This window comes from Pieris napi, chromosome 4, assembly GCF_905475465.1.
Source record: "Pieris napi chromosome 4, ilPieNapi1.2, whole genome shotgun sequence".
NCBI lineage: Eukaryota > Metazoa > Arthropoda > Insecta > Lepidoptera > Pieridae > Pieris > Pieris napi.
The window spans coordinates 12,927,726-12,952,296 of record NC_062237.1 but is presented as its reverse complement, the minus strand read 5'-3'; the positions used below and the strand labels follow the sequence as shown (position 1 = coordinate 12,952,296).

General features: G+C 34.4%; 3 protein-coding genes across 5 annotated transcripts; 1 reads left to right on the top strand and 2 right to left on the bottom strand.

Annotated features, from left to right (window-relative positions):
- Nucleotides 1-436: 436 nt before the first annotated feature.
- LOC125049102 (protein HID1) lies at nucleotides 437-13,329 on the bottom strand. Its single transcript, XM_047648201.1, has 17 exons — nucleotides 13,172-13,329; nucleotides 12,877-13,090; nucleotides 12,562-12,707; nucleotides 12,268-12,321; nucleotides 10,482-10,681; nucleotides 9,718-9,859; nucleotides 8,819-8,890; nucleotides 7,927-8,121; nucleotides 7,174-7,264; nucleotides 6,691-6,921; nucleotides 4,863-5,027; nucleotides 4,235-4,373; nucleotides 3,418-3,521; nucleotides 2,623-2,759; nucleotides 1,757-1,905; nucleotides 950-1,108; nucleotides 437-546 (listed from the first exon to the last, which is right to left on the bottom strand). The coding sequence occupies exons 1-17, from the start codon at nucleotides 13,235-13,237 to the stop codon at nucleotides 483-485; spliced, it is 2,328 nt and encodes a 775-aa protein (XP_047504157.1). The 5' UTR covers nucleotides 13,238-13,329; the 3' UTR covers nucleotides 437-482.
- A 165-nt stretch (nucleotides 13,330-13,494) lies between these two features.
- LOC125049073 (acyl carrier protein, mitochondrial) lies at nucleotides 13,495-14,645 on the top strand. 2 transcript variants are annotated; one of them, XM_047648158.1, is made up of 3 exons: nucleotides 13,495-13,719; nucleotides 14,055-14,165; nucleotides 14,313-14,645. In XM_047648158.1, exons 1-3 carry the CDS (start codon nucleotides 13,552-13,554, stop codon nucleotides 14,490-14,492), a joined length of 459 nt encoding a protein of 152 aa, XP_047504114.1. In that variant the 5' UTR covers nucleotides 13,495-13,551; the 3' UTR covers nucleotides 14,493-14,645. The 2 variants fall into 2 exon arrangements, with proteins under 2 accessions (XP_047504114.1, XP_047504113.1); XM_047648157.1 differs by lacking the exon at nucleotides 14,055-14,165 and adding an exon at nucleotides 13,907-14,020 and having other exon boundaries at nucleotides 13,496-13,719.
- A 468-nt stretch (nucleotides 14,646-15,113) lies between these two features.
- On the bottom strand, nucleotides 15,114-22,253 carry LOC125048766 (protein chiffon). Of its 2 annotated transcripts, XM_047647636.1 has the most exons (7): nucleotides 22,005-22,253; nucleotides 21,845-21,930; nucleotides 19,859-20,044; nucleotides 19,217-19,320; nucleotides 19,013-19,144; nucleotides 17,781-18,910; nucleotides 15,114-17,454 (listed from the first exon to the last, which is right to left on the bottom strand). In XM_047647636.1, the coding sequence occupies exons 1-7, from the start codon at nucleotides 22,042-22,044 to the stop codon at nucleotides 16,412-16,414; spliced, it is 2,721 nt and encodes a 906-aa protein (XP_047503592.1). In that variant the 5' UTR covers nucleotides 22,045-22,253; the 3' UTR covers nucleotides 15,114-16,411. The 2 variants fall into 2 exon arrangements, with proteins under 2 accessions (XP_047503592.1, XP_047503593.1); XM_047647637.1 differs by lacking the exons at nucleotides 21,845-21,930; nucleotides 22,005-22,253 and adding an exon at nucleotides 21,131-21,369.
- Nucleotides 22,254-24,571: the final 2,318 nt, after the last annotated feature.

Here is a 24,571-nt window from a genome sequence, read left to right as displayed (position 1 = left end):
ACTCACGTTAATGATTTTAAATGAAACTAATAACTTTTTTAATTTATCTCTTTCTATCATAGCGTGAACACAATTTGACAGAAAGAGATGAAAGAGAAGTTTTAAAGTATTGACTGATTTAATTTTTATAATGTAACTTTTTAATCTGGAATAAAATATATTAACTTTATTTTCAAACTCATTTCATTAATATATTAAAACATTGATCTTGGGTCTTGTACATGTTCTTTTTTTTTAAATAAGCTATATATCATTCCTCCTGTGCCTGACATATCGATTTTTGGGTTTCTTCACTACTTTCCTTCAATACAATATAAACAAATATACAGAAAAGACCATTGGTACACAGCCGGGGTTAAACCTACGACCTTAGATGTCGCACGCTCAAGCCACAAGGCCAAAACTGCTCTAATCAAAGGGTTCCAATTTTTTTTTAATTTTAAACGTAAAAATAAAATATTATCTAAATCAAAAGCATAATATTAGACTCGCTGAATTTCGAAAAGCTTGACGTCCGTGTCGTACCAGATTGGTGGGTCAACGTTTCTGAAAAAAAAAGAAAAAGTTTACAACCAATTCGATTGAATCTTGAAGTACTTTCGTCTCTTTTTGTCAAATTGTGTTTACGCTGTGATAGAAAGAGACATACATATTTATGAAAATGGTTAACGTAAAATACATGTCAGTAAAAATGCGTAGATACTCATATCTCAGAAACTACTAAATCGATTTTGATGACATTTAGACTGCCTTAATTGGAATATATTGATCTCAACATAACTTTCAGATTACGAGAAATTTGGACAAACAAACAAACACAAAATTACACATGCTTAAAAGATCAAATAAATACAAAATATTGTCAAATTTTAACACCAGCTCACAAATAACCTTTTTTAAGTCAGTTAAAACACACACGAAGCTAAATATATAAATATAAAAAAATTACCTGATATATATCACCCCCCACATATAAGTGCGGAACCATGCAGCTGTTCCAGCATTAGGCTGGTACTTCCGAATAAGAATCGGGTGCGGTACCGGTAGGAGACCCACCAACGTCCCATGCTGGAGGAAACGGAGGATTTCCGATTCATCAGTGAGACCCCTGTTAAAAAAAATTGTTTAGAGGTTTTAATTCTCTGCTAGAATATTAGATTTTTTTTTTGGATAAAGAATTTTCAAAATCGGTTTAGTAGTTTTGAAGGACCGAATTGGTGGCAGCTTTTTCCACATAACGGAAAACTTGCTTAAATAACGCTCCATTGTGGAACGAAATCGAGGTGATAGGAGTGGAATTTCCAATGTCCGATGATGAAACTCAGCTTTTTTTTATATAGAACAACACCTCTGAACACAATGGCAAAGAAAGAAGCTGTAGAAGATGCAGACAGACTCCACATCTCTACGCAAGAGATCAAGCCTCTCGGAAAGTGACTGGTAGTCCACAATTAGAATCGCTTTTCGTTAAATACGGTCAAGTAGAAGGAGCTGGTACTGGAGAGTTCCCGCCTAGAGGTGAGAGCAGTTGCAAGGGGTGACTCGAAATGAAGTACCGCCTCGCCTTGCTGAGCACACCTAAATGACCGTGAAACTGAAAGTCAACGCCCAGTATTCCGATGCTAGCTGAGGCTTTAAGAAGAGAGTCTTAGAAGAATATCTGTTTGTTTGTTTATAATTATTGTCTATGTATAGAATAATTTCGCTAGGGAAAGTCCGTATCGCGTAAGACTTGCCAACGAAGCTACCTCCTTACTTGTCAATGCAGATCTTCTCCACCTGGGGGACCAGAACTTGCAGAAGTCTCATGATGGTCTGCAAGGGCAACCTTCCTCGCCAACTCGATACCCACTCGCTGCTGGCCTTCCAGCCCTCTGGCTTATCGTTCACGCGGAGGCTATCCCGCTACAAACATTTTCATGTAAAAACTACCATAACCAGAAAAATTAGCTAAACGATAAATTTAAAATATTGCCTTCATCATCAGTTCCATCATTTATTTACAGCAAAAAGATTGATTCCAAAGATAAAGGTCACAAAAAACATTTTTTGGCTTCCAGACTCAAATTTATTAAAAGAATTTCTTTCCAAAAACATTTTGACGCCAGCAACGCACTTACAAAATGAATATCCAAGCTTTCATGGCGTTTATCCCATTAAAAAAAAACAAAAAACCCAAATAACTTAACAAAAGGCACTCGCAATGCCAAAGGGGTTGCAAGTGCGTTAGAGGCCTCTTAAGAACTAAATAAATAAATCAGTGACGCTACAACTTTTTTAGGTCTGGGCCTCAGATTTCTGTATCTGTTTCATAATCATTTGTCAATTTAACGCCGTCGACCATTTGGGTCTAAGGCAAGCCGGTTTCCTCACGATGTTTTCCTTAACCGTTCGAGCGAATGTTAAATGCGCACATAGAAAGAAAGTCCATTGGTGTGCAGCCGGGGATCGAACCTACGACCTCAGGGATGACAGTCGCACGCTGAAGCCACTAGGCCAACACTACTCCCTTTTAAGAACTGGTACGCTCTTTTCTTGACCGTAAATCGAGTTGGTTCGGAAATAATGCAATGCCCAGTTATTCACTATACATAGATAAATAATTTTTTATAAGTGACTCACATGGGTAACAGTCCGCGTGACATCCTCCCTGTCAGACTCGGTGTCGGTCCGATCCTCTCCGTCTCCAGACCTTCGAGGCAATAACTGCTCACGCGCAGGTGGATGCGCGGATTCACGCTCTGTCATTGTTGCTATCGCTAAATATTATAAATGCATTTAATCTGTGATAGCAATTTATATTAAAACATCGTATTATATATTTATATATGAAATATTTCGTAATCTTACCAGTAATATAAATTATATATAACAAAAAGCAATTATACTTAAGATATAGATGGAATATATAATATGTACAAAAAGGTTCAATCATTTACAAAAGGAAAAAATCAATAAAAATTCGGCTGTAGTGTGTAATGGTGTAAAAGTGCATATACCCTATATGCATGATTTTTATTATGCATAATTAAATCTAAAAAAATAATTAAAAGAAAAATCTTGGAAAATTACAAATATTTTTTCTGAGTAAAATTTTTGTACGTAAAGAAGATTGGAGTACAAAATATTTAAGACAAATTTAAATTTTTAGTAATTCCCTATAAACGCTTGGTATAACGGCTATTGTATGTCAAAAACGTAATGAATTTGACACACAGGAGGCATACCTAGCATTTTAACTGTATAAAATAAAATAATAATAAAAATTCTGTACGATTTAAGAATTTTAAATTATTTAAAAAAGTTAAATTACAACGAAAAGGACACTTTTTTTCACTTTTCTATGTCTTAGTTCTCTTTACGGAACTTGCAAGAGATGGCAGGAGATTTGTGTTTGTTATCTTGTATGAACCTTACCAGGTGTATCGGGTAAGGTGGGATTGAGGGTCCCAGGCTCAGCAGGCTGCGCCGGTCGAGAACCTTCCATCGCAGCCTCCACAACCGACTCCGCACTACGGGATCTGAAGGGAAATCGTTTATTTTTACACACACAAAATTTCTTTGCATTACATTTACTGATATTGTCTTTGAGTTATTTAGAGTATATTTTATATATTTCAAACTAAACGTTTATTTTTCTTATTTGTTCCGATTAATAGATTTAAGATGTGATTCGTTTACGCCCTTGATTTCAGAACTGGCATTTAATCTATATTTAGAAGCAATAATTATTTTACTGCAGTGTTAGACTAGTTGCTTCAGCGTGCGACTCCCATCTCTGAGGTCATAAGTTCAATACCCGGCACCGATGAATTTTCCTTCTACAGGAGGCTCACGAGCTATTCACCTACTTGCCTATTAGATTGACAATCATGAAACTGATACAGAAATCTGAGGCCCATACCTAAAAAAGTTGTAGCGCCACTGATTTATATTATTTTAATTTTTTTTTTAGATATATTTGATTTTCTTATTTGCTAATTACGTCAACAGTAATTATTTACTTTTTTACACATATTACCCACACATTGTCTATCCTTGAAAACGAAATGCATTTTCGAGGATTCCTACAAAAAAATTAATACGTTTATGTACTATTATTTTTGAGAACTTTGCTTACTTTTGTTGACAAGAGGAGAGGGGGGGGATAAATTGCAGTATATCTGCTTACGTAATACTTGAAGGGCCCCTTACTGACGTTCATAAGTTTATATAATAATTAATAAATAAATACCTGGGTAGGGCTTTGTCCGTATCTCTAGCGTTGGCGGCGGCCAATGACCTCGCGATGGAAGCGTGTTCGTGAGGCAAATTTGCTAAATTGTGAAATACCGCCCTCTTGCGGATTATCGTGTACACTAGATTTGAATTTCCTGAAACCAATCAAAAAATATTATAGATGTGCGATTGCAATACAAAAAAACAGAAATACACCTTTTATGTCTGGGCCTCAGATTTATCTGTTTATTTATAAAAGAAATATAGGCAAGTAGCTTATCAGCCATCTGTGCCTGACACACGCCGTCGACTTTTTGATCTAAGGCATGCCAGTTTCATGAACTAAATATAAAATGCGAAACACAAACAGTGGGGCATAATAAAACGCCCCTAGAGGGTCATATCTATCGTGACCTTTTGGGGTCGCAAAATCAGCGTCTTGTGTAATTATGGAAATTAAAAAAAAGATCGTATACTTAACAAAACTAACAATTTTTTTATAGAACAGGGGCAAATGGGCACGCGGCTCACCTGATGTTAGTGATAACGCCCATGGACACTCTCAACGCAAGAGGGCTCGCGAGTGCGTTGCCGGCCGTTTAGGAATTGGCACGCTCTTTTGTTGGATTGTTTCGGAAACTTACCATCAAATTGATACTGTATCATGTTATTAAACATTTCGAGTAGAAAGAATACAAGGTGGTGATTCTGGGGTTGGGAGAAGAGAAACCATGGCGTGCTGAATGCTTCTAGAAGATGAAGGAGCTTCGTCGATGCCACCATCGACAGGGTTTTGAGGTATGGCGACACTGGAAAAAATATTATTAAATTGAATTAGCTATTTGACAAGATTTTTAAAACTTTTATAATTTATTTTTTAGCGACTTCCTACATCTACAAATTGTTATTTTTAATCCTGTTAATAATAATAATAATAGCCTTTTATTTCAAATACTTTTACACTTAAACTCAATAATATTTCTATCATCTCATTCTTGTTTTGGCAAAGGCCTCATCCAAATACCACCATTCTTCTCTGCCATGTACCACCTGCTGTTTCCTTAATCTGGCCTATCCTTCTAAATTGTCTTCTCCTTTTGCGTTTATTGTACCTTGGGCACCAGTTTAATACTTTCTTGCTCCACTTTGCTGTTCCTCTTGCCATTTGATTTTTTGTTTTTTTGTAACATCTGCTATCTTAGTTGTTCTTTTGAATGTCGTATTATTTATTTTATCTATTCTTTTCTTCCCTAACATACGTTCCATCTTTGGCACACGTGTAGCTTTTTTTATGTTATAGGAGGCAGACGGGCAGGAGGTTCACCAGATGTTATGTGATACCGCCGCCCATGGACACTCGCACTGCCAGAAGGCTCGCAGGCGTGCTGCCGGCCTTTTAAGAATTGGTACGCTCTTTGTTTAAAGGTAGGGTCCTTCGAATTGGTTTGGAAATACTTTAGTGGGCAGCTGGTTCCACATAGTAGTGGTGCGCGGCAGAAATTGCCTTAAGAATCGCTCAGTTGTGGAAATAGCTTAATAATTCTGTTAATTAGACCTACAACGCACTAGCGGCTGGCCGTGATGCGGCGTGCCGCTGCGGTAGGCCGCGGTATATACGGTCTGCCGTAGCGGCATGCCGTATTCCGGCTAACCGTCCCTATTGCGGTCCTATTGCGGTCTGCCGCAATCGTCACTCGTCAGTGCTTCTTGAAATATTACAAATTCAAATTTAATGACGTGGAATAAGTGATACATGTATCTTATGTTCCATAATAAACATATTTTTTTTTTTACTCTTTTAAAATAGGTTTACAATATTTTGTTTACATTTGTTAAATAATTATATGTGACGACGTAGGTAGGACGGCTAACCGCGCCGAGGGCGTGGAGGGGACGCGGCGCGCCGCATCATTCAACCGGTGCGGCTCGCCGCAGCTCCAGATCAACCGGTTGTTATCGTGCGGTTTCATGTAATAATCGATGTGCGTTGTAGGTCTTAGATTTAAAAATTCAGCAAAAATTAATTAATACACATAACATTGTTTATTACGTGTGACATTTTTGAATTACACAAATGAACATATTATTATTCAATCAAAAACCGTCTCCGACAGAAGTTACGTCATCGTCGATTCGACTTATTGACTGTTTTATGTCAAGTGACGTATAAAATGTTGTTTTAACTATAGATTTTGTCAAATCAAAATACGTTTATTCAATTTAGATGCTTCTTAGAGCATGCTTATGAATGTCAACAACGTTTACAAAATTCACGAAAGAGCAAGACTACGCCATCGTGATATAATTAATGATTTACATGTTCTTTTACTCCATAACGCTTTTTATTGTACTTGTTAATTATGGTTGCGAGACTTATTAACGAAGTTATAAACACCCTGTATGTAAGGTTATATTTTAATTAATTCAATTGTGTTCAAGTATTACGTCACGCAATTATTAGCTTAAACTTACCATTAACAAGTATAGTCAAAAGACAGTCGAACAACGGCTGCAGCCTCTGGTGTCCCGTGGTCACCACCTTATGGAACACCACGACTAGGAGATCAGCGTGAGTGCCCGTGAACACCGGAATGTCCATGGGCACAGTCGCCGAGTAGGGCTTGTTCAAACGGACCCCGAAATTCCGTTCCCCAGATAAAAGGAGAAGTATGAATACTCCAATATGCATGAGTCCTACGCGAGCTGAAGAACAAATATTTAATTTTACCATGGCGCATTCGTCAACCCATCAACACGGATGTTCTATTCCCGGTGGAATAATTATTTCGCCCAGTCGGGCAGTGTTAAACTCAAACTAACTTTATTTATATAGGTAACCAAGTACACTTATGAACGTCAACAGAAAAAAAATGTTAAAATTCTATTATTAAAAGCGGAAATTCTTTTATTTAATTAAATCGGAAATAATATAATATATGTGGAATATATACATACATTGATCAGCGCGTGAGTCATTCAGATGGTACAGTATCGGGACCAACACTTCCAAGACATCACTACTCTTCAACACGTAGTACATGAATTTCTGAAACAAATTTATTTATTTACATATATGATGTGGTAACTGTGGATGGTTTTAACTTAACTGAATCTTACTAAAGAGTGTTATTTTTATATCAAAGGTCTTATTTATTTATTAACACTTCGTTGCATATACATTAATATAGTACAATTGACATAATTAAATAAAAAGGAGAGCAACTGGCGGCCTTATCGCTTTCGAGCGATCTCTTCCAGGCAACCACTGTGAGAAAAAGAAAAGTATTACATTACATAAGAAAGGCAAGAAGTGCAAAAATACATGTATTATTACATTTAGTTGTTTAGAAAAAGAAACTTATCAGGAACAAAAAACAAACTAAACTAATAAAGAATACATGAAAAAAAGGAAAATAATAATAATAGAAAATGCACATGAATCATTTTTAATTTCCTAAATTAAGATCAGTCTCGAGACAGTTGGTAGGTTTTACCTATTATTAAAGTTAGGGATACTATGTGGACAGGTAATGTTTGTAAAGAAGAGATTTAAAGGAAGATAGAGAAGGAGCTAAGCGAATAGGGACTGGAAGTGAGTTCCATAGCTTTACTGCAGAGACCTTAAAGGATTCGCCAAGAAAGGAGGAGTTATGACACGGGATTTCAAGGATATAGTTTTCGGAAGAGCGTAAGCTATAGTTATCTTACCTTATTATAATCACACATCTTCCAGAACAGCACCAACAATTCCTGATGCAGTGCTACCTTTTTACTCGAGTTCGGGAGATAGGTCTGCTGCAGCGGGTTATTGAGGAGACGGGTCACACCACGGAGTACCAGGGAGAAGTCTTCGTCGCGATGGATCCGGGATAGATAGTTGATGAAGAGGTTGTCTGGTAGACTCTGAATAGACAATTTTTTTTTAATCTGTAAAATCGCCTCCGTGACTACATAATGCTTTTATAAGGATTCGATTCCCGGCGAAACAATAATTATTTTAATTCTAATTAAAAAATAACCCAATTTGTTAAATTCGGGTCTCGTTGACGCGTGAATAACCCCGAGGTTTTGGGTTTCTACCCCATAAACAAAATAAAACAAATTAAAATGAAATAAATATACAATATATATTTTTTTTAATAAAATCAAGATTGAACACAATGTGAACTGCAGACTGACATCTGATGCTGAGGTCCCAGGTTCGGTTTACGGGAAAACAACAATTACTTCGTTTATATTAACTCTTGTTAAAATAATCATTAATAAAATAAATCAGTGGGGCTACAACCTTTTTAGGTTTGGGCCTCAGATTTCTGTATCTGTTTCATGTCATTGTAAATCTAATAGGCAAGTAGGTGATCAGCCTCCTGATCTGGCACTCGCCGTCGGCTTTTTGGGTCTAAGGCAAGCCGGTTTCCTCACCATGTTTTTCTTCACCGTTCAAGCAAATGTCAAATGAGCACATAGAAAGTTCATTGGTGCACAGGACTCGAGCCTACGACCTCAGAGATGAGAGTCCCATACGACAAAAAAGTATTAGACTCATTTCTGATCTCCCCCTAAGTATATTACTCAGATTTATGGTCAACATTAAACTCACCTCATCCGAATCCTCGCTGACGACATTGCTTGTGTCATGGTCTAATGTTACGATTAAAACTTGCAAAGCGACCTAAAAACATAAATAATATATAGAATTTTCTATAAACCAATCAATATCGTCAACGTCATAAATAAATAAGTAATTTAAAAACAATTGTAATCTGTGCTGTTCATAATTATTACATTTGAACGTGTTGAAAACTGTTCTGTTCAATGGCGGCAAATGTCAAAAAAATGGCGCATTTTGTCTGAATTCCAAAGTAACACTTTGTAACGGATATTGACAAATAATAAATAAATTGTTCGAATTACTAATTCATAGTTAAATACAAAAAAAGGGTGCGTGTACGCGCGTAAGAAGTTATACTTCTTTGGCATTATTAAAAATAGTTTTTGATTTCATGCAAATAATTAATTACAATTAAATAATCAAAGACTGGAAAAGGAGTCATTATAGTCAATAAAGTTCAGTTTACATTTGAAAAATTAAATAAATAAATATTTATTATTATTGTCTTACATTAAGTGTAACATAAATTCTATTATTATTCGATATTATTCGAATGTTGTTTTAAAATTATGTCCAATGCCGTTTTTGTGTCACGGTGTGCGCGCACCAAAAATTTCACTCTCATCAATTTTTCATAACGCGCCTAAAGAAGTATAACTTCAAAAATTGTGTGGTTTATTGATTTTCTAATCGTTTTCTATGATTTGTTATAACTTGATTCAAGATTGATCTGACTGAGATTTACTGACATTCATTTTTGTCGCAACATGTCTTAAAATATTTCAAACATCTACAGTTTTAAAGCACCTAAAAACAGATTTTCCATTAGGAATTATTATGAATTTCATTGAAATTCAATTCAAGCTTAATTAATTTACAAGACGTACCTCAACAAGTGGCTCGAGGGTGTCAGCGAACAACAAATGGTTGTATGGCACACCCAAACCGACAGGGTCGTATGAGCAGACTGTGTTCAGTAACGATGTGAATAGAGGCAAGGCATGGCGGTTGTCTGGACTCGTTAGGTAGCTGAAATCATTTTTAATTCAAAGTGAATGATGAAGATGGTACCAATTAAAAGGCCGGCGATGAAAAATAAAATAAAATAAAATATGTTTATTATGGAACATAAGATACATGTATCACTTATTCCACGTCATTAAATTTGAAGGCATCCCTACTCATCGGCAAAGAAGACAGAGGGTGTAGGCCGAGAGAAAAAGCCGGCGTAAAAAACTCTCGGTACTCTTTTAAAACAGCAAATCATCAAACAACACTTATTTAAAACAATTATCGCAAATTAATTAGAAGTAGCCTGTCTAGCACTAGTCCCAGGCCCTTTTATCAACTAGATGCACTTGTGACTCCTATGGCAGTGTGTTTGTTGCTGCTGTATCACTTAACATCTTGTGATTCATTAAATTTAAATAAAATGGGCTCATAGCATCATATTTATGAATAACATTTCTATAAAAGTTTGGTAAATGAAATCGAAAATGAGGTAACATTTGATTATTAAAAAGAAATTATCTAACCTATCATCAATTTCAGATGCATCAAAACACCTAAGGGTGTATAACAATGTACTAACATTCAATGGTACACATTGTATGTCATATGTTACATTATATTAAAATGGATTGTGACTCACGCGATCCACTTATTATGATGAGTAGCAGCTTGTTGCGGGGGCCTATATATAGTCTCGCTGAAGCAAGTCAGTAATAACCGCAATAGTTCTGTCCTATTTGCCTCGTGTTGAGCACAACGAGCTGGACTCCGGGCAAATCCCACGCCGCCAGCCCAAATATACTCACAGCTGTCTAGAGACGATAATTCTTCAGCCCGCTCCTAATTTAGTAAAGTTTATTCATGTATTATTTTCATGAAATATTGTATACAATATGTATTACTCCCAGACCATATATATCTCTCACAAATTCAAAGTACAAAGGCCTCGACTGTACAAGAGATATGTCGATGACACATTTGTAGTACTCCCCAATGACAAAATATCTGCATTTCTAGCACATTTAAATTCAATACACAAGAACATTAAATTTACTGTTGAACAAGAAAACAACAACTGTCTGCCCTTTTTAGACATTTTAATTATACGCAAAGCAGATGGCACACTAGGTCACACAATACACAGGAAGGCAACCCACACAGATAGGTACCTCAATGGTGAATCCCACCACCACCCTTCACAACTGCTTTCTGTCGGTAAATGTTTGTTTCAGAGAGCCCAGCGTCTTTGTGATGATGCCCACCTCGAGGAGGAACTACAGCATGTCAAACAGGTGCTACACCGAAACAAGCTGCGCATCCCCCGGCTACATCACAAAAACAAAAACAAGACACAAACAGTTCCCCGCCAGCCAGCCTACTTGCCATATGTAAAGGGAGTTACAGATAGAATTAGCCGGATCCTAAAACGAGCTTCTATTCATACAATTTTCAAGCCGCACAAGAAGATTCAGCAATTCCTAAGACCAATCAAAAGTAACACCCCATTGCAAGATGCAGGTATATACAAACTGGATTGCGACTGTGGCCTGTCTTACATAGGGCAAACTAAACGCAATATGTCCAGCAGACTCAAAGAACACATTGCAGACATAAGACATAGACGACACACAAAATCAGCAGTCTGTGAACACATACTAGATAGGCCTAATCACTACATACGCTTTGACCAACCGAAAGTACTTGCGAAAGAGAAAAGATTCTTCCCAAGATTGGTACGCGAAGCCATTGAAATCAAAAAACACCCCCATTTCAATAGAGAAGACGGCCTAAAATTGTCAAACACCTGGGATCCAATAATATCCAAATTAAAATCTCAAAAAGAAAAACAATCCGCGAAAATAGAGGACACCGTGAGCCATTTTTGCCAAAACCCTCCATCTTTTAGTCGATACCAACTCCGGGGAAACAAATACAGATAAGGTAACTTTCTCTGCAGCTGTGATACCTTTTGACATTCAACATCTTTTGTCTTCAGTCACCGTGACCACGCACGCTGTAAAGCACGCGAAACGTCGGATAAATTTAAAATTATGTCAAATAGTTGTAAATTTATAATAATAATACATAACTTTAATCCGGTAAAAAGCGTTTTTCTACAAAGGCATTGCTAAACCAGGTTGATGCAATCTAGTGAGTTCCTTGTAGGTAACACACTGATACATCATACACAAGATGAAGGATATGCCTGTTTCATATAACACTTCAACCAGGAATTTTACCTGATTAGGTAAAACACTATAAAGCTATATTATTAAAAAGGAATATGTTATAAAGATGTTAAATAATATGTCAGAGTCATATTAACAATTTAACAAACGCAAAATGACATTGTTTTATTGCATACTAGCCCCAAGTCTGTACAAAGTCTGAAATTATTTTAAATACTTTGAAATTTCAATACTTACTGGGCCAGATCTCTTCGAACTAGTCACAGTGAAGTCAGGACAAAAGAGAAGATCCTGTAATCAAATTTTATCTTTTAGAATTGGATCATGTAAATAAAATTACTATACTAAAATACTAATTGGTTTATGATAAGGTGCTATTTACAATGACAGTCAATTTTATTGGATAAATGATGGCTTCAAAAACCCAATAGCCTTTGTCAAAATAATTTTTGGTGGTTTCAAATCCATATTGAATATATCCTAATTGTAACAAAAATAACATCTTACAATTTATTATTGACCTTTACTTACACACATAGCATTAAGAAGGGACTGTGCAAGAGGCACAGACTCATTTTCAGTAGCAGCTGGGAGTGAAGACCAAAAGAAGCTATGCCATTCAGGTTCTTCTAGCATATATGGCAGTACGCGAGTAAGCAGTCTAGCACAGTTCAGAGCTACAAATAATTCAAATATATTAAAATCTGTTGTATCTCTGTACATAAATTATACTAAGCTATAAAAACACTATACATAACATTATAAATTACGTTGCATTTTACTTGGTAAAAGAACTGTGATACAAAAACATTTTTTAAACAAACATATTTGCAATCCACTATTTACCAGTCTGTTGTTCTCGTTGTGTTCGACAACTGCTATCCACAATCTTAACCATTTTTTCCACGGCTTTGTATACAAGGGTGGCAAGATTATTAGGTGATTCTTCGCGAAGGGCTCGGATCTCTGCTCCCGGGACCAAAGCAAAAACATCTTGCACATTGGTTACAGTTTCCGACCAAAATTGATCCCAGAAGTTATCATCTGCTGCGTCAATTGGCTAGAATAATAATTAAAATCGATATATAGAAACCTCGACATTCTAACACGCAAGATACATTTGTTTATCAGTTGCTTTTACTTGGTTTTTTGATGTTAGTTGCACTACCGCTTTTCGGAAATTGAGTTTCGTGTCAGCATTACCCATTTTTTACATAAATTTTCTATTTTCTGTATGATTATCAACTTGAGAACATTTTCCATCTACGTCTACACAAAACAAACCAAATAGGAATTTCAAATTCAAAAATATAAACTTCAAACTGATGGTATTGACAGATTATCTTTGACAGTGACTGCAGATTTCTATATAGATAATCGTTTCTACAGAAAATGTTTAATTTACGTATGTTGGAAAAATCCAGCAATAACTATGATTTCTGCTATATCCTATGACTGGCTGCTATTGACATTTGTGTTGCTCTAAGTTCCCTTGTCTGTTAGAAAATATTGAGCCCGAAAATGGCTGCAGCAAGTCTTATTCGAAGTGCTTTTAGTGGATTAATTCGGAAATCCACCACAATTAAAACTCCGGTCGTGTGCCGGCTGTCCACTGTGGCTTTGCAACAAAAATATCACACGGTGAAAACTATCGCAAAGCTATACAATACTTCTGACTTACAGAATGGGGTAAGTTCTTTATCTATTGTTTGAGGCATTATGCTTAATTTGATATAGAGTTAAGTGATACTCTTATTGTATAAAACGCTTATATTTGTTATTAGGTACTTAAACCGCTCATAAAAATAACTATGGATTTATAACCTCATTTCAATTATTGCATAACTTGTGCCTATAGAACTCCTGAAATGTTTAGGTATCACGTTCGCGTCAATATGCCACAGGGCCCGTGCGTAAGGTCACACCTCAGGACATAGCAGACCGAGTGATGAAAGTGTGCAAGGCTTACGACAAACTAACTAGTGTGCAGGTATCTATTTACATTTTTTTCCACTTTGTTTCAGAAGCCGCAATTCGTGCGCAACTACAGCCATGGCCCTCCACTAACCATTGATATTATTAAAAGTAGAGTGCTTCTAGTTCTACAACTTTTTGATAAAGTTAATCCTGAGAAGGTAGATAAATCTGACTTTTCATTGAGCCTGCATTCTGTATTCTAAATAACTATTAATTTAAAATTGAGGCCTAGCTGATTGTCACTTCACAACAATTTTTTTTTTTTTTTTAATAATACCTTTTTATAACATATTTTTCTCTTTTAGCTTTCCTTGGAATCACATTTCATTCAAGACCTAGGTCTTGATTCACTAGACCATGTAGAAGTTATAATGGCAATGGAAGATGAATTTGGCTTTGAAATCCCCGATGGAGATGCGGAGAGACTTCTAAGACCTAAAGACATAGTTCAATATATTTGCGATAAGGAAGACATATTTGAATAAGTTTTTAGATCTTAAAATTTTGATTTGGTCTACAATTCAGCATAGTACCTAGATTTGTTTTAATTTTAAAAACAAGCACTGAATGTCTGTACATCAAGAGATGTAAAAATGTAAATTGTTTATATTTCATTATATGCCTGTTAGAGTAGATCATTGGCCTTTTTATTTATGAATATATATTAACCTTGCACACAAGTGAATTTATTTCATTAAATTAAAAAATATAATGCAAAGTTCCTGGAATATCAACTTTCCATTTGTCTATGATAATTTTGAGATTAAACTCGTTGTTGTCGCAACACTCATTTTACAAATTTTGTAAAGAAGCTGAATCATGTGTTCTATTAGATAGTATCTACTACACAGATTTCCCTTAATTCATGAAGCCAATTTTATGTTTGTACTGAGAAAGGACCCAGTCAGAGCAAATGTAATATATGCATAGTGCATTACCTAAACCACTGTGATCATGTGTGATCATGGCTGCTACAGAAGAAAGTAACTGGGTTTCAGGTGGGTAGCAAAATTTGCAATAGGTCAAATAATGACATTATTATATTAGTTATTTCTTTTATTTTACAAGTTACTGATAAACTGACAGATTTCATTAAAAAAAGAAACTTTTAAGCATATGAAAACATTTATGTATAGAGTAAGCTCGCTTCGCCACTCTTCATACAATAACTAAATAACAAAATCTGTACAAGTACAATCTATACAAATTATTTACATGACTGCCTTCAGCCTCATTCATAAATACTGAATCTCTCAAACTAAATAAACATTCTGATACTGAAACATACAAAATAAATTATCCATTTAAATAAATTATATAGGATAGTTTTAGATGTTAATGGAATGCTTCAGGATGAAAAATGGCCAAATACTCATCAAGTCTGATAGGAATTGGACATATCTACTATCATAGGTTATGGGTGGTGAAAATTTTTGTAAGTAATTTTTTTACTAGCAATCTAATATTGTTTTGTTTTCAATTACCATATTTTATGAGGTAAAAAATAACCTGGAGAATTTTAAAATGTTGTTACAGCAGATATGTCAGAGATCAAAATGTGTAGCTCACACTCATTGTCTACACAGTCATTAATTGTTTTAAGTGAATTAGACTTTGTACTTGTTAAAGTATGAGGCAAATGATTGGTAAATCCTAGTTTTTATTTTATTAATAAATTACCATTTAAAATGCATGGAATTTAGTGTATTTTGAAGTAATGCTTTGTTGAAGATAATTTCTAGCATTATAGTAGTAGTCTAGCAATTTAATAGATTACTGATCACATTTGACATCTGTCAGGCTTGGCTTCAGTGACATGACCTGCTTAATACATTAATTAAAGCAAATAAGTCAATACAGACTTTTATCATATGTGAACCAAATTCAGTTATGAACATGAAATAGTACCTTAAGTCTTAGTAACAAAAAATATAATTTATGATGAAATATTTCATTCAAAAGTTAATCAATTGCATTTGAATTCTACGTATAAACTTTAGATTTTTTGCATAATATCCCGTGTCTATTGTAACAATGTTCAGAATTCAGATCTCTTTAGAACTAAAGGTACTAGTAAAAATGGTTAATTAGTGAAAATCCTAAAATGAACTTCTATTGTCACTATTACAATATGTAATCTAAAAAGTTAATAAATAAACTGTATAAAGTAAAGCAGTATTGTGTAGCAGCAAAGTATTGTGCAGTACCAACTTGTGAAGTACAAAAAATTAAATTTGTTTTGAACTTGTTGAATGAATGAATTTTGATGAGGTGTCAAATGTGATCTATTTTTTATTTACCAGTCAATTGCATCACACTTGTTCAAGAATGAAATGGGATGAAACATCTAAAACACAATTGTCCTAGTCCTTAGAGTTTAGCCCAATCTAGTCTGCAGATAATGCTATCTCAACTTGCTTGATCGGACTCTACCAGCAGATCTAAGTCTTCGAGATGCATTTGGGTCAACCCTTGCCACTCTTACTACAGGCAGCCAATCACACAAGCCCTGTAACGCACGCGTTTTCTTCTTAATTTCTACTTTCTCCTCACTGTCTGATGATGTTCTTTTTTCAGAACTTGGTGATAGGCTATCTTTATTTTCATGTATACTTTTGTCATTTTCTAATACACTCTTATCATTAGACCTACTATCAATATCCATAGGACATGGTAACTCAAGCTCGTCTATCTTAGTTTCCTTTACAATTTCTTCACTTTCAGACTTATTTTCATCAGCTTCACTAAGAGTTTCTAGATCTGCTGAGGAACGGTCCAAACTGTCAACTTTGTCATCTATGCTGCTATTTCTAGAGGATTTATTTTTATTTTTCTTTGAAGGCCAGCCAGTTCTATTCTTTTTCTTAAATTTGCCTCGTCTCTCTCTGGTTTTTACTGTATCCTGTCTAATTTCATTACTAATAAGATCACATTTTTCACATTCAGATACTAAACTAGAGAAGTCTGGAATTTCTTTTGATGTAATCACAGAGATTTCATTCTCCATTACATCTTCAGAGACATCATAATCAGATTCATCTTCAAAAACCTCAGATAAAAATTGTTGCAGTCTTTCTGAAGTTTCTTGTGTTTCTGTAAGAACTGGTTCAGGTTTAGAGAGTGTTTCACTTAATGTATCTTCAGAAGCTGTAGATTTAGCATCATCTACATTTTTGCTGCGGTGTAACAAGCCAGCAGAGCCTAAAATCGCTAATGTTGAAGCATGTTCTCTAGGTGATTTGCGTGGATGGCTCTCCATAGCTAATATAGCTGCAGTTCGTTTCCTCATTCTTTGCTTCTTCATACCTCTAGTCCCATAAGCACGCGAAGGTCCGGGTTTTTCTTTTCCTTCTCTTTTCACCAAGTCACTCAAGGGACAGCAATTTGGTTTAAGTGGTGGTAACTGACCAATTTCATAGGGTAACTTTGGCGATTTTGAATAAAGTGCTGCAACAAAATAAATAAAATTAATGTTTGTTTAAGAGTCAAACAAGATTGAAATGGAAATATAAGTTTTGTTACAGCCTAATTACAGTATAATAGATAAATTAAGCAAACAACATCCTGACAAAAATTTGAAATAATTAAATTATTTCCTTTGTTATTAAGACTAGTTTATTTTATAATGAAAACTGAATTTAAAGCCATCATCAATTTGAAGAATCAAATCTACTGAGTAGTCTAAAAACCTCTTAATACATCTTATAAAAATTTTAACAGAATGGAATACATAGTAGTAGCCTTTACTTTAGTTATATGAAACTTATAATTACCAAAAAACTGAGGAACATTCTTAGCCACAACCTTGTCCTGATCTTGCCGCTTAAATGTACTAAACCATGGCTCACTGTGGGGTACAGATTCAAATGCAAACTCAAGCTGTTCCACTGCTGGAGTATATTTTAATCTTCCATCTTCCCATTTCATACACTTCTCTACTGGTTCCTCTCGTAAAGGACTCACTTCTGGCTCAACAGGTGGCTCAGGTTGTGGAGGTGGTTCTGGTTCTAATGGAGTTTCTATTTTAATTGGTGGTGGATCTGGTTCTTGTGGTTCTGGTGGTTTACTAGGTGGCTGTCGCACATATTTCCGTCTCCCTCGTTTTACAACTGGAGGAACACGTCGTTTTTTCCTATGATCCTCGGGCCATATCATATCTTCCTCTGAAGATTCTTCCTTTAATGCCACAGGTCTTGCTAATCTCTGCCTCTCAGGAGGTGGTTGTTGGGGTGAGGTCTTCTTTCTAGTCTTTGCTGGAACCACAGGTTCTTCATCTGATGAAGTGGAACTAGTTGAACTGGCTCTTTTAGGAAACATAAACTGTTCTGCTTCATCACTTAGTACTGACAGTTCAGACCGGCGTACTTTTCTGATTTTTACCACCAACGGCTTTGTTCCATTGCAGGGTGGTAATTCTCTTTTCTTTGTGAAACCTCCACTTGATCTTAACTTAGTACTTACTCCAACAACTTTATAGTATTGACGATCTTCAGATTGTGTGGATTCACTGGCTTTCTTACTACATCTTGTATTACGTTTCTTTTCTTCTTCAATACCACCATTCCGTTTCGGGCTTACATTACCATTGACTGTCTCTGGTGATTGTGACCTTTTTGATCGCCTATTCTTTGGTTCTGCATCACCATTACATAATTTTCTCAGTGATCTTCTTTCACCATTTACTGGTGTTGCTTTGTCTAGAAAAGTATTGACATCTGTTCCTGATGTAATCAGTGAGTCTAAAGATAAGAAATTGGCATGATCCCTCACAAATGCCAAGTGATGTGGAGATCTTCTATGTAGGGTAGCATCAGCGTAGTCCACATTACACATTTCACAATAGCCACCCTTTTCCTCTTTTATTTCTCTTTCTTTGATACGAGGTCTGCTTTTTCTTGTCATTCTGAAACATTTATATTTAAAATATAGATATAGACAAAAAAATCATATAATATGGTTCATAATATTGTTTAAATAAAATAAGTTATCAAATCGCTTAACTTACTTTGAACCAATATTGTTGTTGGTGGGAATTTCGACAATATTTTCAGTCAACTTTTTCTTTTCCTTTGCAGGATCTGGTTCTAGTGAGATTTGAGGCCACTCATCGAATTCCTTGTATACAGGTCTGTACAAACTGAAAAAAACGAAATTATTTTAATTACATTATTACCAATTAAAAGTTTAAATATATAATAGCGGTCCATACTTGTCCAAAAATTCAATCTTGATAAAATGTTTACTGAAGTAGTTGATGTGTGCTTTACGTTGAGTGAAGAATGTATCATATAGTTTATCCAATAGATTTATAGCCTGAAAGATGATAAATATATTGTAAGGATATATAAGTATTATATAGCTATGGTATCAACCCTTACCCATATACAAGTGAATCTATACCTAGCAAGATATAAAAGGTTCTTCTGAGCAGAACACTTTCCTTTAGGAGATGCTATCTTACAACAACTCTGGGTAAGCAATGATAACCACTATAAATAATAATAAGAACTTAGCTAGAAAAGAAGAGCATCATATATCACATGCAATATTAAGAGAATTTTTGTAAGATTTAATAGCATGCATATTTAGTAAGAAGCCTTCCTTGCCTTGTTTTAGAATATTATTAATAATAAGGACAACATGTACATTCTATTCTTCAAAAAAAATATTGTCAATAAAAATCTTAGCAAGAATATGATTGAACAAACAATACATACAAAAGAACTTATTTTGAAGATAGTTTATAAGTGACAGTAGTAAATCCCTAAAGTAGTAGATCAGAAAAACAGACTATATACTTTCTTGGTGTATAATATTGGTTGCTGCAAAGCTAATACATTTGCATATTCACCTTCTGCACTGTTAGTTCTATGTAGTTATGGTTCACTGGTTTAGGTGGCGAATGTGCACGCAGTCTCTCAAGCATCGCATCGACGCGAGCACGGCCCTCACGCCGCGGCCATCTCGATGCGGCGGTGCTTGGTTTATGGTCCAATATTACATGTGTCACCCGAGGAGTCAGAAATACTTCCTGATGCTGTATTAAAAAAGGAAAAGTTAGCTTATTTTTATATATCAGTAACAAATGTGCATAATGCGATCACACTGTACTGTGCTGTAGGAAGTTATCCCGCAACACCAAGTGTGTTTATGCAGTATGAGTGTCCATGAGCAGCAGTATCACTTGACATCCAATAAGCCTCTTATTCCTTTGCTATCTGTTCTATATAAAAATACATTATATTTTTGTAAGCCTATGATAAATACTAATTGTGTTTATGTTGAAATTATAAATTATATCAGTATTATAAATTCACATTATTTATATAATTACTTTAATAGTGGTAATATATTAATATTATGTGGAAGGTATTCTGAATAGGTAAAATCATCAGAATGCCAAATTGCTTAGTTGAATATTTTAAGTAGGTAGATAAAATTTAAGTAGGTTGCAATATGCAATAATTTAAGCTGTTATAGCTGACGCCGGTTTATCACAAAGAGAGCATCAAAACAATAATGGAATTACGTGTCGTGGACTCGTGGCGCTTAAGTGGCCGATTATTTCTAAGCCATAGCAGTCCGCACGCAGGAGTTTTCCTTGAAATGCAAAGCGAATTTGACGCCAAAGCAAAGCTATGTGAAATGAGAATCGCGCCAAACGTCCCGCGCAAAAAATAACAAAATTTCTTTGCCACGCCAATATCATCCTTGTCATAACATTATAAGAACTAAATCGTCTTGAAGTGATAAAGTAATATCAACTGTCAAAAATTAAGTATACACACGCGTTAGCCAAAGAAAACTACATTTCAAACAGCTTTTATATGAATATGTTGCGAAGTAACTCGGCATGATCGAGCGCGACGCGCGGCCTCGGCCCGGTGCATTTCTACAACAGCCGCTTTAACGCGTCCATACAAAAGATGACCTAAAATCGAAAGCAACGTACGCGCGTAACTAGCCGCTAAAACACCTCTATTTACAAGTAATTTCTGACCAGATCTAATTGATATAAAAAGTAAAATGGTATGTGCAGTTAATTAAGGCGGCGTATACTCATACAAAAGTCGCCCGCGAGGCCCCCGCGCTCCGCTTATCACAAAAATAAGTAACTATATACCAATCACTGAGACAGGACACTTCGTCACAGCTTGAATTACATAAATTCACAACACACAGATGAAACATTCACCACACTAAATGTTTTTAACATTCCTTGATGTATCAAGTCAAGTTATAAATACTTTAAAGTTTTATTTATCTTCATTTTGGGAGTAGAAACGAAAAAGTAATAACAAACACAAATCTGTCATACAAGATGGAGATTATTTGCTATAGTTTTCATTTGGATCGCTTGAGGCGCTGCCGTACTGGTACGCTTTGGAAAGGGAAACGCATTCTATTGGCTTATTTATAAATACGTTCTGTTTCACGAATAACACATTATTAAATGTACGACCATTTTTGGTGAAAATAAATCTTTATGTTAAATTTTTCCTTGGCAAAAATTAGTTACGGTGATATACATTACAAATAATTTTACATAAATAAAATTAGCTTGTAGAAATATACGGTAGCAAACATTAAAAGCAACGAAATTATTTAGCAACATTTAAAAAAAGAAACGTATTTAACGAAACCAACTTACATATTGCAGAGATCACTTGATATATAGAAACAAATAACGACGTTCCTAATTATTCGCATAATATGTAGTTGTAAATCTCTACGTATAACCAAATTCAATAGATTCACAATATTTCGTTGGAAATTTTAAACACAAGTAAAAGTATATTATTATGGCGCGAAAAAAAATCGTTTTACTATTACTTACTAAACCCATATCCTGTAATCTGCGGGAGAGTGATCGACACATAGCGGATTCTTGTATATCCAGATAAAAACAGAAGTTATTTCTAACTGTAACAATAAGAAAACCTTTTAATCATGTTTTTCTGACCGATAATGTCACGATGAGACACGACTTTACGCACTTTTGTTATACTTTTCTTGAAGCAGCGCCGTCGAAACCATCGTGTTATTGTATAATAATTTTGTCACTTAACGAATACGTTGACTACTACTAGGTAGCCAAATTTACGATATTCTCCACTTGTAAGACATACTTAAGTTTCCATAAGATTGTAAATAAAATTGAACAGAATATTAAGTGAGATTTAAATCACATTTATTTCAATTTGACCCTTGTTTCTACGACCCCTGAAAATTGATATCTAAGTTTGAAACGTCAGTGCCAGCTGTTGAGTTATAAATTCTGACAGATACTCAATGATCTACGACAGACAATCAATAAGAAAATCGATATCTATTTTTATAATAAATAATTATAATATTATTATACTTAATAACGCATTTTAATACTTTAATAAATTTAGACAAACCGTAGTTATATTCTTGTGCGTTACTTTATTTTACAGGTTATACATTTTATAAAAAAGCCAGAACAATAATTAAAATTAAGATTTCTAGCTTTTTAAAAAAGGCATGTTGTATGATATATTTAGGGTTTGTTGTCAGTTACAGTAAATAAGATTGAAACAAAAAACTTCAGCTATATAGAAAACAGTTTATGAAACGTTATTGAAACCCGGTTCAACGAGATTATACATACGCGGACTATTGATTACTCGTTCAATGCTAGCCTATATACTAAAGGTAGGCTTGCGGACTGCTGACGCACAAAATGTACATACCTATAATGATAACGTATGTATGATTTATCCACTATTGAATATAAATGACCTATATTCCCGAAGAATAAATTTGGGTCAATCTATAAGCGTTTAAACAATCTATAACATTTTATAGACATAAATGGTTTGTGTTGCAAGATTTTACCCGCCTTTAACTTTTATAGCGGGACCGATTTCAGTTTAGCTCAAGAACTTTATTTATTATATAATGAAAAATTTGATACATTTAAGTTGTTTTAGGTTTTGTCGGTAGACAACTTCCTAATCCTTACGGAATTCAGACTGAAAGTAGAGTACTCAAGTGATAAACAATAAAGCTTTCCACTTTTTAAATTGAAACTTCTTTAGGCGCATCAGGGTAAATTTTTACGGAAACGTCACGAAGATGTTTAGCGTTTCTGTCGAAGAAAAGGGAGAGAGCGATTGAGAGAGAGTGAGAAGGGCGAATTACCTGATAGAAATTCTATTTTTAACATTAAAATTTCGTAAATTTGTATTAATTTTCGACACTTAACATTTTAATGACAATGAAATTCCTAACTTATCATCCTTTTTCCCTCCCTCTAAGTCTCGTAAATCTGAAGTTTTAGATTTGTATAAATATGAACAAGACTTAAAAATTAGTTTGCCAAATAATTTCACTTGTGCCATGTACTACTTTGTACGCACGCATTTTTTTATATTGCGGTCCATTAATTTTTTTTTAAAGAAAATTATAAAAGAATAGAATAAGTATATTATATTATAATATTTGTTAAATTTCCGTTTTTGTACCCATTAATTCGAGGATTTGAATCTTGAGAACGAGAATTTAAGATATTGCAATAGTAAAAAAAATTAATGTTTTTATTACAAGGATTCAAACGGTAAATAAAATTGAAAAGGGTTAATGCAAGATGATGCAAGGGAAAAATTAAAACATCTCATTCCTTAACATAAACTTATATTTAAATATTAAATAAACATTTACTATAATTATTTTACAGTTAACATATAGCCAGTTTGTAAAAACCCCTTATTAAAATAATATAAACAAAATGGTTACAGAAGTATAGACAAGTGAGATTTTTATAAAAATATACAATGGTGGAGTCACTATGTACAAAGAAATCAAACTTAAAATCTGTAATACAATTACGAAATCTTTGGAATTGCACAAAAAAATATCTAATTAGTATTTCATACCAAGTTTTATTACTAAGTAATCTCAATAATGTATTCTTAAAATTAAACAGGTCAACCTAAAACCAAATAGAAAGTTATTTGTATACCAGAGTTCTTCATTAAACTCACAGATGGCGTTGTTGTTATATAGAATACAACTAAATTTTTCCTACTTTTGATACAGTGACTCCGCACTATAATTAATTACAATGAACAATATGAAATTAAATTTCATGTTTTATTTTTATCACGGCATCGTATTTTACATGACTTAAAAATACGCTCACTTAACATCAGTCTCATTCTTCATTCTATGAATGACCTGAATACCAGAGACAATACAATTTTAATATTGAAATAAAAAGGTTTTAATATATAAAAACATTGTACAATAGCTTGGTTTTAATTAAAAAGAAATTGCAGTAACAAACAAATGAGGCAACTTATAGAAAATGATTGTGACATAAAACACAATATCACATAGAAGATTATATATTTAATATCATGGCAATACCATATATTCAATATCGGCTTTAATAAAAACAAAAGTATTATCTATGGTGGATGTCATATCTAAGTTCTTACACGCCATACGGTCCGTTCCAAAAATACATTTGTTAGTTAAGGCTAAAAACAATTTGTCTTTTAGCGCAGATTTAAAGCTCTTAATGAGGTTTATTCTG

Bases quoted from the DNA above. Each gene is read 5' to 3' on its own strand.
- LOC125049102 (XM_047648201.1), bottom strand. From the start codon at position 13,237: ATGGGTAATGCTGACACGAAACTCAATTTCCGAAAAGCGGTAGTGCAA. The intron at 13,091-13,171 runs GTAAAAGCAACT...TTATTATTCTAG, and splicing joins AACTAACATCAAAAAACCAA to CCAATTGACGCAGCAGATGA. The intron at 12,708-12,876 runs GTAAATAGTGGA...AATTATTTGTAG, and splicing joins ACAACGAGAACAACAGACTG to CTCTGAACTGTGCTAGACTG.
- LOC125049073 (XM_047648157.1), top strand. From the start codon at position 13,552: ATGGCTGCAGCAAGTCTTATTCGAAGTGCTTTTAGTGGATTAATTCGG. The intron at 13,720-13,906 runs GTAAGTTCTTTA...TGAAATGTTTAG, and splicing joins CTTCTGACTTACAGAATGGG to GTATCACGTTCGCGTCAATA. The intron at 14,021-14,312 runs GTATCTATTTAC...TTTCTCTTTTAG, and splicing joins ACAAACTAACTAGTGTGCAG to CTTTCCTTGGAATCACATTT.
- LOC125048766 (XM_047647636.1), bottom strand. From the start codon at position 22,044: ATGGTTTCGACGGCGCTGCTTCAAGAAAAGTATAACAAAA. The intron at 18,911-19,012 runs GTAAGTTAAGCG...TAAATGTTTCAG, and splicing joins AACAACAATATTGGTTCAAA to AATGACAAGAAAAAGCAGAC. The intron at 17,455-17,780 runs GTAATTATAAGT...ATTTTGTTGCAG, and splicing joins GAATGTTCCTCAGTTTTTTG to CACTTTATTCAAAATCGCCA.